The sequence below is a fragment of the Entelurus aequoreus genome, linkage group LG28 (assembly GCF_033978785.1).
Source record: "Entelurus aequoreus isolate RoL-2023_Sb linkage group LG28, RoL_Eaeq_v1.1, whole genome shotgun sequence".
Classification (NCBI taxonomy): Eukaryota; Metazoa; Chordata; class Actinopteri; order Syngnathiformes; family Syngnathidae; genus Entelurus; species Entelurus aequoreus.
The window spans coordinates 19,824,820-19,841,981 of NC_084758.1; the positions used below are offsets into that span (position 1 = coordinate 19,824,820).

Below are 17,162 nucleotides of genomic sequence, written 5' to 3' on the forward strand. Positions count from 1 at the left end.
AAGGAGTAGTCGCAGAGAAAAAAGGGTGGGAATAGGGCTTTGGAAAAGCAGGAATTCTGGAAAATCCTGGATTTTTTTTTTACTTGGAAAAGGGGAAGTTTAAATTTCCAGAATGGTGGAATGTGTTGAAGGTGGAATGGTTTGAATCGGCTGAAAAATTTGGAAATGGTGGAAATTTGAAAAAATGGCCAATTCATTTTGAATGGGAAAAATGTCCTGGAAATCTGGGAAATTTTTGGAATTTGTCAAAAAAAAAAAAAAAAAGCCTAAGATTCCAGAATAGGCTGAACAGTTTGAAGTTGTAACGGTTGAAATGTGTTGAAAAATGTGGAAGGAGTAGTCGCAGAGAAAAAAGGGTGGAAATAGGGCTTTGGAAAAGCAGGAATTCTGGAAAATCCTGGATTTTTTTTTTACTTGGAAAAGGGGAAGTTTAAATTTCCAGAATGGTGGAATGTGTTGAAGGTGGAATGGTTTAAATAGGTTGAAAAATTAGGAAATGGTGGAAATTTGAAAAATGGCCAATTCATTTTGAATGGGAAAAATGTCCTGGAAATCTGGGAAATTTTTGGAATTTGTCAAAAAAAAAAAGCCTGTGATTCCCGAATGGGCTGAACAATTTGAAGTTGGAACGGTTGAAATGCGTTGAAAGATGTGGAAGGAGTAGTCGCAGAGAAAAAATGGTGGAAATAGGGCTTTGGAAAAGCAGGAATTCGGGAAAATCCTGGAATTTTTTTGAACTTGGAAAAAAGGCAGTTTAAAATTCCAGGATGGTGGAATGTGTTGAAGGTGGAATGGTTTGAATAGGTTGAAAAATGTGGAAATGGTGCATGTTTGAAAATGGCCAATTTATTTTGAATGAGAAAAATGTCCCGGAAATCTGGGAATTTTTGGAATTTGTCAAAAAAAAAGCCCACGATTCCCGAATAGGCTGAACAGTTTGAAGTTGTAACGGTTGAAATGTGTTGAAAAATGTGGAAGGAGTAGTTGCCAGAAAAAAGGGTGGAAATAGGGCTTTGGAAAAGCAGGAATTCTGGAAAATCCTAGAATTTTTTTTTTACTTGGAAAAGGGGAAGTTTAAATTTCCAGAATGGTGGAATGTGTTGAAGGTGGAATGGTTTGAATCGGTTGAAAAATGTGGAAATGGTGGAAATTTGAAAAAATGGCCAATTCATTTTGAATGGGAAAAATGTCCTGGAAATCTGGGAATTTTTGGAATTTGTCAAAAAAAAAAGCCTGCGATTCCCGAATAGGCTGAACAGTTTGAAGTTGTCACGGTTGAAATGCGTTGAAAAATGTGGAAGGAGTAGTTGCCAGAAAAAAGGGTGGAAATAGGGCTTTGGAAAAGCAGGAATTCTGGAAAATCCTGGAATATTTTTTTTACTTGGAAAAGGGGAAGTTTAAATTTCTAGAATGGTGGAATGTGTTGAAGGTGGAATGGTTTGAATCGGCTGAAAAATTTGGAAATGGTGGAAATTTGAAAAAATGGGCAATTCATTTTGAATGGGAAAAATGTCCTGGAAATCTGGGAAATTTTTGGAATTTGTCAAAAAAAAAAAAAAAAAAGCCTAAGATTCCAGAATAGGCTGAACAATTTGAAGTTGGAACGGTTGAAATGCGTTGAAAGATGTGGAAGGAGTAGTCGCAGAGAAAAAAGGGTGGGAATAGGGCTTTGGAAAAGCAGGAATTCTGGAAAATCCTGGAATTGTTTTGAATTTGGAAAAAAAGCAGTTTAAAATTCCAGGATGGTGGAATGTGTTGAAGTTGGAATGGTTTGAATAGGTTGAAATATGTGGAAATGGTGCATGTTTGAAAATGGCCAATTCATTTTGAATGGGAAAAATGTCCCGGAAATCTGGGAATTTTTGGAATTTGTCAAAAAAAAAGCCCACGATTCCCGAATAGGCTGAACAGATTGAAGTTGGAACGGTTGAAATGTGTTGAAAAATGTGGAATGAGTAGTCGCCAGAAAAAAGGGTGGAAATAGGGCTTTGGAAAAGCAGGAATTCTGGAAAATCCTGGATTTTTTTTTTACTTGGAAAAGGGGAAGTTTAAATTTCCAGAATGGTGGAATGTGTTGAAGGTGGAATGGTTTGAATCGGTTGAAAAATTTGGAAATGGTGGAAATTTGAAAAAATGGCCAATTCATTTTGAATGGGAAAAATGTCCTGGAAATCTGGGAATTTTTGGAATTTGTCAAAAAAAAACAACCCAGCGATTCCCGAATAGGCTGAACAGTTTGAAGTTGGAACGGTTGAAATGCGTTGAAAAATGTGGAAGGAGTAGTCGCAGAGAAAAAAGGGTGGAAATAGGGCTTTGGAAAAGCAGGAATTCTGGAAAATCCTGGAATATTTTTTTTACTTGGAAAAGGGGAAGTTTAAATTTCCAGAATGGTGGAATGTGTTGAAGGTGGAATGGTTTGAATCGGCTGAAAAATTTGGAAATGGTGGAAATTTGAAAAAATGGCCAATTCATTTTGAATGGGAAAAATGTCGTGGAAATCTGGGAAATTTTTGGAATTTGTCAAAAAAAAAAAAAAAAAAGCCTAAGATTCCAGAATAGGCTGAACAATTTGAAGTTGGAACGCTTGAAATGCGTTGAAAGATGTGGAAGGAGTAGTCGCAGAGAAAAAAGGGTGGGAATAGGGCTTTGGAAAAGCAGGAATTCTGGAAAATCCTGGAATTTTTTTGAATTTGGAAAAAAAGCAGTTTAAAATTCCAGGATGGTGGAATGTGTTGAAGTTGGAATGGTTTGAATAGGTTGAAATATGTGGAAATGGTGCATGTTTGAAAATGGCCAATTCATTTTGAATGGGAAAAATGTCCCGGAAATCTGGGAATTTTTGGAATTTGTCAAAAAAAAAGCCCACGATTCCCGAATAGGCTGAACAGATTGAAGTTGGAACGGTTGAAATGTGTTGAAAAATGTGGAATGAGTAGTCGCCAGAAAAAAGGGTGGAAATAGGGCTTTGGAAAAGCAGGAATTCTGGAAAATCCTGGATTTTTTTTTTACTTGGAAAAGGGGAAGTTTAAATTTCCAGAATGGTGGAATGTGTTGAAGGTGGAATGGTTTGAATCGGTTGAAAAATTTGGAAATGGTGGAAATTTGAAAAAATGGCCAATTCATTTTGAATGGGAAAAATGTCCTGGAAATCTGGGAATTTTTGGAATTTGTCAAAAAAAACAAACCCAGCGATTCCCGAATAGGCTGAACAATTTGAAGTTGGAACGGTTGAAATACGTTGAAATATGTGGAAGGAGTAGTCGCAGAGAAAAAAGGGTGGAAATAGGGCTTTGGAAAAGCAGGAATTCTGGAAAATCCTGGAATTTTTTTGAATTTGGAAAAAAGGCAGTTTAAAATTCCAGGATGGTGGAATGTGTTGAAGTTGGAATGGTTTGAATAGGTTGAAATATGTGGAAATGGTGCATGTTTGAAAATGGCCAATTCATTTTGAATGGGAAAAATGTCCCGGAAATCTGGGAATTTTTGGAATTTGTCAAAAAAAAAGCCCACGATTCCCGAATAGGCTGAACAGATTGAAACTGTAACGGTTGAAATGTGTTGAAAAATGTGGAATGAGTAGTCGCCAGAAAAAAGGGTGGAAATAGGGCTTTGGAAAAGCAGGAATTCTGGAAAATCCTGGATTTTTTTTTTTACTTGGAAAAGGGGAAGTTTAAATTTCCAGAATGGTGGAATGTGTTGAAGGTGGAATGGTTTGAATCTGTTGAAAAATTTGGAAATGGTGGAAATTTGAAAAAATGGCCAATTCAATTTGAATGGGAAAAATGTCCTGGAAATCTGGGAATTTTTGGAATTTGTCAAAAAAAAAAACCCAGCGATTCCCGAATAGGCTGAACAGTTTGAAGTTGGAACGGTTGAAATGCGTTGAAAAATGTGGAAGGAGTAGTCGCAGAGAAAAAAGGGTGGAAATAGGGCTTTGGAAAAGCAGGAATTCTGGAAAATCCTGGATTTTTTTTTTTACTTGGAAAAGGGGAAGTTTAAATTTCCAGAATAGTGGAATGTGTTGAAGGTGGAATGGTTGAAAAATGTGGAAATGGTGCAAGTTTGAAAAAATGGCCAATTCATTTTGAATGGGAAAAATGTCCCGGAATTCTGGGAAATCTGAGAATTTTTGGAATTTGTCAAAAAAAAAAAAAAGCCTGCGATTCCCGAATAGGCTGAACAGTTTGAAGTTGGAACGGTTGAATTGCGTTGAAAAATGTGGAAGGAGTAGTCGCCAGAAAAAAGGGTGGAAATAGGGCTTTGGAAAACCAGGAATTGTGGAAAATCCTGGAATTTTTTTTTTACTTGGAAAAGGGGAAGTTTAAATTTCCAGAATAGTGGAATGTGTTGAAGGTGGAATGGTTTGAATCGGTTGAAAAATTTGGAAATGGTGGAAATTTGAAAAAATGGCCAATTCATTTTGAATGGGAAAAATGTGCTGGAAATCTGGGAAATTTTTGGAATTTGTCAAAAAAAAAAAAGCTTGCGATTCCCGAATAGGCTAAACAATTTTTTTGAACTTGCAAAAAAAGGCAGTTTAAAATTCCAGGATGGTGGGATGTGTTGAAGGTGGAATGGTTTGAATAGGTTGAAAAATGTGGAAATGGTGCATGTTTGAAAATGGCCAATTCATTTTGAATGGGAAAAATGTCCCGGAAATCGGGGAATTTTTGGAATTTGTCAAAAAAAAAAGCCCGCGATTCCCGAATAGGCTGAACAGTTTGAAGTTGGAACGGTTGAAATGCGTTGAAAAATGTGGAAGGAGTAGTCGCAGAGAAAAAATGGTGGAAATAGGGCTTTGGAAAAGCAGGAATTCTGGAAAATTATGGATTTATTTTAACTTGGAAAAGGGGAAGTTTAAATTTCCAGAATGGTGGAATGTGTTGAAGGTGGAATGGTTTGAATCGGTTGAAAAATTTGGAAATGGTGGAAATTTGAAAAAATGGCCAATTCATTTTGAATGGGAAAATGTCCTGGAATTCTGGGAAATCTGGGAATTTTGGGAATTTGTCAAGCACCCATGGGCCCGAGTACCCGCGAGGGATTGATGGCAACTTTCAATCTTTAAAATAATTTTTGAATAATCAACCTTGTTGTTGTTAATTTTGTGGCGAGTTTGGTCCGTTTTACATAGTATATGTCATAATCCATATAGTCTATAAACAGTGTCCTGGGCATGACGTTAAAGTGCATCCGGCAGTGGAGGCTCCTCTATGGGGTCTTGGGGCACTAGGAGGTTAACCCCTTTACTACTGTTACCCCAGGTGGCCCTTGGCAAAGGCCTAGTACCTGACTGCCCCCTAGCCAGGGATACGGTGAAGACCTCAACGGTGGAGCAGGCGGAAGACGGTAGATTTAAGAACTACCACAACGGCTGCGAAGGCAGGAGAAGGCTGCAGCAGAAAAGGGTCCCCAGTCGTCTTGGACTCCATGCCACTGGACCCTGACCCGATTCTGTCAAGGATCGTGTGGTGACTGTCTGTGAACCAGTCTCCCCACTTTAAACCAAGTCACGCACAGGCATCCTCCATAAAGGGATACACCCCTACCAGGAGGATCGTAATACTCGTTCGAGTGATCGCCGATAAGTCTATAAATAACAAAGTCTAACCAAGACTTAATTGTGCCCGATTATGGTCTAATGACCCAATAATCTTGACTTTCGACATACTAAAACAGTGCGACTTGTCACACTAAGGGTGGCCGTATGAAGAATGCCAACACTGTCATAAACATGTGCCATTTAGTGAAACCACACAATGACAAACACATTTTGGAAGAATATTTGCACCGCAACACAACATAAACACTACAGAACTAATTCCCAGAATTCCCTGCAGCACCAACTCTTCCGGGACGCTACAATATAAACAAACGCCATTGGCGGATCTACACCTAACATCCACTGTAATGATACCACGGACAATAGCGTATCTAGTCGATCATCGGCGGCAGGCCTGGCCCTAACCAATCTGGCGCCCTCGGCAAGATTTTAGGTGGCGCCCCCCCACATCGGCATTATTATTTTCCATAACAATTTAGCCCCCTCCACAATATTAACCCGACGTTAAAACAGAACTAGCTATTTATTGATTAGCAATTGCCGAATCATGTAACATTAGCTTAATGCTAAAAAGCCAGGTTACTATCACATTCTGTAACAGACAAATAATTGCATGTAGGCTAACGTTACCTACCTGCTACCTCTGTCTTTTTCTCGTTTCTCCTCTTCTTTTCTCTTTTTTCTTCCCTGGGCACCTGACAGTTTTGGCCGTTTTGACATCCTGTGTTGATTTTTTGTCATGATACGGGAAGGGAGGGGGGGGGGACGTAATGTTGTAACAAATAATATTTCTATTAAATAGGCTTTACTTTGCATTTTAATTAACGTGGGATTATTTTTTGTATTTAGAAATAATAGTACCAACTTTTTTTTCTATTTTTTTTTTCTCCAACATTTGTGGCACTGGCGTGGCGCCCCCTGATGGACGGCGCCCTTAGCATTTGCCTATACGGCCTATGCCACGGGCCGGCCCTGATCGGCGGTCACTCGAACAAGTATGACGATCCTCCTAGTAGGGGTGTATCCCTTTATGGAGGATGCCTGTGCGTGACTTAGTTTAACGTGGGGAGACTGGTGCACAGACACTCACCACACGATCCTTGACAGATCCGGGTCAGGGTCCAGTGGCATGGAGTCCAAGACGACTGCTGCAGCCTTCTTCCGCCATCGCAGCCGTTGTGGTAGTTCTTAAATCTACCGTCTTCCGCCTGCTCCGCCGGTGAGGTCTTCACCGTATCCCTGGCTAGGGGGCAGTCAGGTACTAGGCCTTTGCCAAGGGCCACCTGGGGTAACAGTAGTAAAGGGGTTACCCTCCTAGTGCTCCAAGACCCCATAGAGGAGCCTCCACTGCCGGATGCACTTTAACGTCATGCCCAGGACAGATAGATCTAGTCGATACTACTATGATTACATCGATACTTTTTAACATCACAAAATCTTTCGTTTTTATTTTTTTTATACTATGTTTATAAATTCAGGAAATATGTCCCTGGACACATGAGGACTTTGAATATGACCAATGTACGATCCTGTAACTACTTGGTATCGGATTGATACCCAAATTTGTGGTATCATCCAAAACTAATGTAAAGTACCAAACAACAGAAGAATAAGTGATTATTACATTTTAACAGAAGTGTAGATAGAACATGTTAAAAGAGAAAGTAAGCAAATATTAACAGTAAAAGAACAAGTAGATTAATAATTCATTTTCTACCGCTTGTCCTTAAATTGTTTGACTAAATAATAGGTAGATAAATGACACAATATGTTACTGCATATGTCAGCAAACTAATTAGGAGTCTTTGTTTGTTTACTTACTACTAAAAGACAAGTTGTTTTGTATGTTCACTATTTTATTTAAGGACTAAATTGCAATAAGAAACATATGTTTAATGTACCCTAAAATTGTATTGTTAAAATAAAGCCAATAATGACATTTTTTGTGGTCCCCTTTATTTAGAAAAGTACTGAAAAGTACCTAAATACTTTTGGTACTGGCACTGGTACACCGAGCACCCACTGGCAGAAATGTAGATCGGCGCCTATGCTGTACGTTATTGTTTCTTCTCTCACCGACTTCCATTTGGACACAGTTCCGTGTCAAGACGTCCTCGACTACTTCAAGAATGTTCTGGACTTTCACAACCAGCTCGTGCCGCCAATACCGGAGGAGGCGCTCACAGAGGTAGGAACAGTGGGAAAGCCTGAAAACATAGTGCACATGTTGTCCTTTTGAAAATAAATCCCTCAATCTGACTTTGCAGGAAGAAGAACAGCAGACAGTGTTTGAGGTTGGTGGTTCTACTCCAATGTAATCCTTAGATCAGTGGTTCTCAAATGGGGGTACGCGTACCCCTGGGGGTACTTGAAGGTATGCCAAGGGGTACGTGAGATTTTTTTTAAATATTCTAAAAATAGCAACAATTCAAAAATCCTTTATATATATATATATTTATTGAATAATACTTCAACAAAATATGAATGTAAGTTCATGAACTGAACATCAAATCAAGTAGGCTATTCCATTCATTACAATGCAACAATGCAATATTCAGTGTTGACAACTAGATTTTTTGTGGACATGTTCCATAAATATTGATGTTAAAGATTTATTTTTTTGTGAAAAAATGTTTCGAATTAAGTTCATGAATCCAGATGGATCTCTATTACAATCCCCAAAGAGGGCACTTTAAGTTGATGATTACTTCTATGTGTAGAAATCTTTATTTATAATTGAATCACTTGTTTATTTTTCAACAAGTTTTTAGTTATTTTTATATCTTTTTTTCCAAATAGTTTAAGAAAGACCACAACAAATGAGCAATATTTTGCACTGTTATACAATTTAATCAATCAGAAACTGATGACATAGTGCTGTATTTTACTTCTTTATCTCTTTTTTTCAACCAAAAATACTTTGCTCTGATTAGGGCAGAGGTGTCCAAAGTGCGGCCCGGGGGCCATTTGCGGCCCGCAGCTAATCGTTTACCGGCCCCCCACACATTCTGGAAAATTGCATAATTGATAGTATTGCAAAAATTAAATAAAAAAACATTTTAAAACAGTGGAATGAGGTGAAATCTAACGAGAAAAAATTGCAATGTTGACACAAAGCTGCCATACAGGCTGTTTTTTTTTCTTTTGTCTTTGTTTATTTTATTTTTTTTGCGATTGCTCGAGAAAAAAAAAAAAAGGCAAATAATCTATGTTACAATGAATTATTACTTAAAAAATTTCACTTTAAAATGTTTTATGTGGAAAAAATATTGCGTATATTGGGTGTTTGCCATATAAAAACATCAAAGTTTTATTTGACAAAAGAGCATAAAACAAACAAAATAATAGCTCAAACGTAAAATCGACAGATATATCTAAAGTTGATCTCGTAATTTAAGTGTGAAAAGTAAAAAAAAACCTAATAAAAATATCACTTTATGAGTGGGAGACCTTTTGGTTCCCAAATATATTTAGTGGGATTTTATTTAACTTTTCACTGTGATTACTCAAAAATATTAAAGAATTAAAATCAATGGTGTCCTGCGTTATTGATCTTTTAGGGCTCTAATTACTAAATACTGCATATTTCAGTTTTACTATAAAAGACAAAGTTGTCTTTGACAGAAAAGGCATAAAACCTGTTGTTTTTTTTACTTGATATCAACCTGAAGTTGATATAGAGATATACTGTAACATTTTTTTATAATAATTTGACTTATTTTTAACATTTTAATGACTGAGACCCTTGACCCTTGATTGGTCCCCGGGAGCCCTAAAGGTTAAAAAAAAAAATCTATATATTTTGTTATGGTTTGAAAATGAAAAATATCAAAATGGCCCCCGATATGCTTAAATTGTTCCGTGTGCGGCCCTCAGTGGAAAAAGTTTGGACATCCCTGGATTAGGGGGTACTTGAATTTAAAAAATGTTCACAGGGGGTACATCACTGAAAAAAGGTTGAGAACCACTGCCTTAGATGAAGACGAGTGAAAACAAGTCCAGTATCTAATCCATAAAGTTACATTGGTATCGCTTCATGTCTTCCATGGTAGACCAGGTATCAGCCAGACAATAAATAGGGATCCTTCTAGGGTTGTACGGTATACCGGTATTAGTATAGTACCGCGATACTAATTAATCATATTCGGTACTATACCACCTCTGAAAAGTACCGGTCCGCCACCCCCCCCCCCCCACAAGTAGATTAATTATTAATTTTCTACCGCTTGTCCTTAATGTTAACAAAATAATAGAATGGAAAATGACACAATATGTTACTGCATATGTCAGCAGCTAAATTAGAAGCCTTTGTTTGCTTACTTACTACTAAAAGACAAGTTGTCTTGTATGTTCACTATTTTATTTAAGGACAAACTTGCAATAAGAAACATATGTTTAATATACCCTAAGATTTTTTGTTCAAATAAAGCCAATAATGCCATTTTTTGTGGTCCCCTTTATTTAGAAAAGTATCAAAGTACCAAAAAGTATTGAAATAATTTTGGTACCGGTACCAAAATATTAGTATCGGGACAAAACTAGGTTGCACAATATAAATGATATACATTTGGCTGACAATAGAGTTTTTAATATTAAAAATGAATGTTATTGACACATTCTAGCTGTGTCTGCAAATTTGACAGCGATGTAGCGTTCTAGGTAGCGACTAACGTAGCGACTCACCTCCACGGCGGAAAATAGGAGGAGGATAAGCTCAAGCTCTTAATATTTTTTTACTATCAAAAATTGTTTTTGTCATTTTTGTAATTGTTTATGAACTCAGGAAATACTTGATTGTAAAATATGTCGATGGAAAGGGGGTGTGACGTTCATATGTTGTCAATATTCAGTGTTTTATCGTTCATGGAAACATTTAAAATTCCATTACGTTTTTTAAGGCGGTTTGTCATAACGTTTTTAGCATTCAATCAGACATTATTGTGAGGTTTTGTATTAGTGTTCCTAAAAATAGGTATACCGGCCCCCGGACACATTTTTTTTCTCTAAATTTGGGCCCCCGAGTCAAAATAATTGCCCAGGCCTGCACTAGAGCTACACTCGGCCTGGTACTTTTCCCTAATTCATCCATTTTTTTATTTTCCTGAGGGAACTCTCCTGAATAAATCAATAAAGTACTATCTATCTATCTATAACCCTAATGCAAGTTGCTTGCGTTAAAAGCACAATCTTATTGATGTGGTCCATGGATGGAAGGGTATACTGCACACCTGTGCAGCAAAACCTTACAGATGCCTCCTCCCTGCAGGGAAGCAAGCAGCTGCTGGAGAACTACCCGCTCTTCATCAGCAGCAAGCAGTGGGACGAGGCCGTCAACTCTTCCAAGAAGGACGGCAGGCGGCTGCTGCGCTACTTGATCCGCTTCGTCTTCACCACCGACGAGCTCAAGTTCTCCTGCGGCCTGGGCAAGAGGAAGCGCTCGGTCCACCTGAGGGAGTCGGGCCAGGAGAGGCGGCCGCTCAACCCCGTCAAAGTCAGCTGCCTCAGAGGTACCCGTGGGCTCTTCTGTTTGCCGAGACATCCCAGGTCTGAGCATTTTTCAAAACCGTTCCATCATTTCCGATCGCGAGATCGTGCGAGTTCGGTCTTGACTGGGTATTGGATTATAGGGCTGTGAATCTTTGGGCACCACAAGGTGCGATTCGATTCTTGAGGGTAACGATTCTCAATCCAAACGATTCTCCATTCAAAACTATGCTCGATTCGAAATCAATACTTTTTTAATAACAATGGGTTCTACTTGTTACGGTACAGGGGAAGAAGACGGCAAAGACAGGAGGGATGTTGTTTAGCTCTTTATTTATTAATATATATATATATATATATATATATATATATATATATATATATATATATATATATATATATATATATATATATATATATATATATATATATATATATATATAATAAGAAATGAAGTTTGTAAACTAATCCAAAATGTGTTTGGTGCGACTATGTGTAGCGATTAACTGAGGGGTAATACCAGGAGTGTTGAGCGAGAGGCGGAATTCCAAGAGGGGCAAGGCAGGCTCGAAGGTCCAGAGACAGGCAGGAAGTCGGGGGCAATAGCGAGGCGTCAGAAGTCTGTGTCGAGATCCAAGAGGCAGCGAACCAGAGGGAATACGGGGAGACGAGACACACAGCTCGTAACGCGGGAACGAAGGAATGCTGCTGGAAGGCGACAAGGGGACACGAGACGAATGAACACGAAGGGGGAGAAAACACAGAGAGAGGGTGTATAGAGCTAGACGAGTCGGCTTACTGTACTGAACAGGTCGCTACGTTCTGGCCCGGAACGCAGGTTTGCACTGGCTTAAGAAGCCCCGGAAGCTCGTCAGCGACAGGTGTGTGGATTGCTGATGGAAAGCAGCGGTCTGCTGCAGCCGGAGTGGCGCGCGCAGGAACGCTCTTGGAGGTGCGCCCAGCGCAAATGAATGCCCCCTGGGCCGTGACACTACTTCCATGATGAACTACATTCCTCCATAAAATAGATTAACAGCTCTGATACATTTCCATATTACTTGAAAGAAAATTGGTTTTGTTTAATAACACCTAAACATTTAATAAAGTGGCTGGACAGGACAGATTTTGGGATTAAAAAAAAAAGAAGTTTAAATCGATTTTTGATTTTTTAAAATTGATTAAGAATCGTTACAAATAAGAATCGCGATTCATTCGAAAATCGACCCTATTGGACAACAGTATAAATGTCATAAAAATTAGCAAAAAATGTGTAATATAATATGTGATGTGGTGGTGAATTGTCCAGGGTGTACCCCGCCTTGTGCCCGAATGCAGCTGGGATAGGCTCCAGCACCCCCGACAGGGACAAGCGGTAGTAAATGGATGGATGGATGGTTTTGTTTAATAAAGTTTTACCTAAACATTTAATAAAGTGGCTGGACAGGACAGATTTTGTGATTTTTTTTTTTAATCGATTAAGATTTGTTACAAATAAGAGTCGCGAGTCATTCGAAAATCGACCGTATTGGATGAGCACCCCCCCCCCCCCCCCCACCCCTGCAGTCAGCTAACCATGATTACATCCCCCCAAAAAATGTTATTTCCCAAACACATTGCTTTTTATAATTTTTGTCATTCCTATACAGCGGTGAGTCTAGGTTCTGTTTGAGGTTTTTACCTTGTGCGCAGAGGTGTCCAAATCGTGGCCATGGGGCCGTTTGCGGCCCACAGCTCAAGTTTTGTGGGCCCGTGGCATATTGTTGCAATAAAATCAAAGAATAAACAGTATAAAAGTAATGACAATGAGCAAAAATGTGTAATATAATATGTGATGAGGTGGCGACTTGTCCAGGCTGTACCCCGCCTTGCGCCCGAATGCAGGTGGGATAGGCTCCAGCAACCCCGTGACCCTGACAGGGACAAGTGGTAGAAAATGGATGAATGGATGGTTTTGTTTAACAAGTTTGGACAGATTTGGGGATTTTTTTTAAAAGATTAAAAATAATTACAAATAAGAGTCGCGAGTAGAGATGTCCGATAATATCGGGCTGCCGATATTATCGGCCGATAAATGCTTTAAAATGTAATATCGGAAATTATCGGTATCGGTTTCAAAAAGTAAAATGTATGACTTTTTAAACACCGCTGTGTACACGGACGTAGGGAGAAGTACAGAGCGTCACTAAACCTTAAAGGCACTGCCTTTTCATGCTGGCCCAATCACATAATATCTACGGCTTTTCACACACACAAGTGAATGCAAGGCATACTTGGTCAACAGCCATACAGGTCACACTGAGGGTGGACGTATAAACAACTTTAACACTGTTTACAAATATGCGCCACACTGTGAACCCACACCAAACAAGAATGACAAACACATTTCGGGAGAACATCCGCACCGTAACACAACATAAACACAACAGAACAAATACCCAGAACCCCTTGCAGAACCCCGCCCACCTCAACCTCCTCATGCTCTCTCAGGGAGAGCATGTCCCAAATTCCAAGCTGCTGTTTTGAGGCATGTTAAAAAAAACATAATGCACTTTGTGACTTCAATAATAAATATGGCAGTGCCATGTTGGCATTTTTTTTCCATAACTTGAGTTGATTTATTTTGGGAAACCTTGTTACATTGTTTAATGCATCCAGCGGGGCATCACAACAAAATTAGGCATAATAATGTGTTAATTCCACGACTGTATACATCGGTATCGGTTGATATCGGTAATTAAGAGTTGGACAATATCGGCAAAAAAGCCCTTATCGGACAACTCTAATTACAACTACAAGTAATATTTTTAGGTATGTCCGATAATGGCTTTTTGCCGATATCTGATATTCCGATATTGTCCAACTCTTAATTACCGATACAGATATCAATCGATACCGATATCAACTGATACCGATATATACAGTCGTGGAATTAACACATTATTATGCCTAATTTGGACAACCAGGTATGGGGAAAATAAGGTCCTTTTTAAAAAAATGTATAAAATAAAATAAGATAAATAAATTAAAAACATTTTTTTGAATAAAAAAGAAAGTAAACAGTTACATAGAAACTAGTAATGAATGAAAATGAGTAAAATTAACTGTTAAAGGTTAGTACTATTAGTGGACCAGCAGCACGCACAATCATGTGTGCTTACGGACTGTATCCCTTGCAGACTGTATTGATATATATTGATATATAATGTAGGAACCAGAATATTAATAACAGAATGTGTGAATGAGTGTAAATGGGGGAGGGAGGTTTTTTGGGTTGGTGTACTAATTGTAAGTGTAGCTTGTGTTTTTTATGTTGATTTAAAAAATTTTTTTTTAAAATGATACCGATAATAAAAAAAACGATACCGATAATTTCCGATATTGAATTTTAAAGCATATCGGACATCTCTAAATATTTTAATAAAAAACCACAATAGAAGTGACCAATCTGGTCTTCCTGATCATCAACCTAGTCCGCCAGTCTTCTTGCATATCCTCCAATAATAAGATCACTTTCTGTAAAACTGCATGGTTTCACTGTGTCAAGAAGCCTTTCATTGGGATTCCGACCTGCAGGCCACACATTGAGAGCCATGCATTGCAAAAGGGTTCGGTTTTCTTGATGGAGCGTGTGGTTCATGTGTCAACTTCAGATCACTCCGAGACAAGGGCGGCATAGCTCGGTTGGTAGAGCGGCCGTGCCAGCGACTTGAGAGTTCCAGGTTCAATCCCCGCTTCCGCCATCCTAGTCACTGCCGTTGTGTCCTTGGGCAAGGCACTTTACCCACCTGCTCCCAGTGCCACCCACACTGGTTTAAAAGTAACTTAGATATTGGGTTTCACTATGTAAAAGCGCTTTGAGTCACTAGAGAAAAGCGCTATATAAATATGATTCACTTCACTTCACTTATGTTTCCCCCGCCAGAGTTCATCCGGATGCACTGTGCCTCCAACCCAGACTGGTGGATGCCCTCGGAGGAGCAGATCAACAAGGTTTTCAGCGACGCCGTCGGACACGCTCGGCAGGGCCGCGCCGTGGGCACCTTCCTGGGCGGCGGCGGCGGCATCTACATGGACAGCTTTGACGGACAGCTGTCGCAGGACGAGCTGTATTTAAAAGGCTGTCACAACGGCCAGCTGGACTGAAGTCTTCTGTAAAGTTCAAGTTAAAGTACCACTGATAGTCACACACACACACACTAGGTGTGGTGAAATTACCCTCCGCATTTGACCCATCCCCTTGTTCCGCCCCCTGGGAGGTGAGGGGAGCAGTGAGCAGCAGCGGTGGCCGCGCCCGGGAATCATTTTTGGGTGATTTAACCCCCAATTCCAACCCTTGATGCTGAGTGCCAAGCAGGGAGGTAATGGGTCCCGTTTTTATAGTCTTTGGTATGACTGGTAAAAACCGCATATCTGCTCCACTTACACCAAGGCTGGGCGACCTTTTTCCAGTGCTTTTTCCAATGCTCTTTCCAACAATTCTCTGGGGTTTTCTTTGCAGAATTGCAAGGCGGGGTCACGAGCAGTGGACACAGAGGTCCAACATTCCAACTGAGGTTATCTATCAGCCTCGTTTTGTCAATTTTGTAGCTGCAAATCACTGGGAAAAAAATCTTCAAAACCAGGTTAGACTCTTAAAGGGATTTAGCGCCACGTTTAAGTCTTCCGTTGTTTTACTTCATTTGGGACTATTTTACACATTTGTGCTTCATCAAGCCTTTCCATTACACATTTTGGGTTTTTTCTCCAACAAGCACCTTTTTAAATGAGAAGTACCGTATTTTTCGGACTATAAGTCGCAGTTTTTTTTCATAGTTTGGCCGGGGGGTGCGACTTATACTCAGGAGCGACTTATGTGTGAAATTATTAACACATTACCGTAAAATATCAAATAATATTATTTAGCTCATTCACGTAAGAGACTAGACCAGGGGTCACCAACGCGGTGCCCGCGGGCACCAGGTAGCCCGTAGGGACCAGATGAGTCGCCCGCCGGCCTGTTCTAAAAATAGCTCAAATAGCAGCACTTACCAGTGAGCTGCCTCTATTTTTACATTTGTATTTATTTACTAGCAAGCTGGTCTCGCTTTGCCCGACATTTTTAATTCTAAGAGAGACAAAACTCAAATAGAATTTCAAAATCCAAGAAAATATTTTAAAGACTTGGTCTTCACTTGTTTAAATAAATTCATTAATTTTTTTACTTTGCTTCTTATAACTTTCAGAAAGACAATTTTAGAGAAAAAATACAACCTTAAAAATTATTTTAGGATTTTTAAACACACATACCTTTTTACCTTTTAAATTCCTTCCTCTTCTTTCCTGACAATTTAAATCAATGTTCAAGTTAATTTTTTTTTTTATTATTGGAAAGGATAATAAATACATTTTAATTTAATTCTTCATTTTAGCTTCTGTTTTTTCGACGAAGAATATTTGTGAAATATTTCTTCAAACTTATTATGATTAAAATTCAGAAAAATTATTCTGGCAAATCTAGAAAATCTGTAGAATCAAATTTTAATCTTGTTTCAAAGTCTTTTGAATTTATTTTAACATTTTTGTTCTGGAAAATCTAGAAGAAATAATGATTTGTCTTTGTTAGAAATATAGCTTGGTCCAATTTGTTATATATTCTAACAAAGTGCAGATTGGATTTTAACCTATTTAAAACATGTCATCAAAATTCTAAAATTAATCTTAATCAGGAAAAATTACTAATGGTGTTCCATAAATTATTTTTTTTAGTTTTTCTCTTCTTTTTTTCGGTTGAATTTTGAATTTTAAAAAGTCGAAATTGAAGACAAACTATGTTTCAAAATTGAATTGTCATTTTTTTCGTGTTTTCTCCTCTTTTAAACCGTTCAATTAAGTGTAAATATCATTAATTATTAATAATAACATAGAGTCAAAGGTAAATTGAGCAAATTGGCTATTTCTGGCAATTTATTTAAGTGTGTATCAAACTGGTAGCCCTTCGCATTAATCAGTACCCAAGAAGTAGCTCTTGGTTTCAAAAAGGTTGGTGACCCCTGGACTAGACGTATAAGATTTCATGGAATTTAGCGATTAGGAGTGACAGATTGTTTGGTAAACGTATAGCATGTTCTATATGTTA

At 38.6% G+C, this 17,162-nt stretch overlaps 1 protein-coding gene across 1 annotated transcript in view; it reads left to right on the forward strand.

Moving 5' to 3' along the window:
- Nucleotides 1–15,966, forward strand: part of LOC133645254 (BEN domain-containing protein 4) — a 39,537-nt gene extending 23,571 nt beyond the window's left edge. Inside the window, exons 3-6 of the mRNA XM_062040153.1 lie at nt 7,660–7,751; nt 7,831–7,857; nt 10,830–11,070; nt 14,970–15,966. Coding sequence (XP_061896137.1) covers nt 7,660–7,751; nt 7,831–7,857; nt 10,830–11,070; nt 14,970–15,190 — 581 coding nt within the window. The 3' untranslated portion in view covers nt 15,191–15,966. The remainder of the gene's footprint in view (nt 1–7,659; nt 7,752–7,830; nt 7,858–10,829; nt 11,071–14,969) is intronic.
- Nucleotides 15,967–17,162: the final 1,196 nt, after the last annotated feature.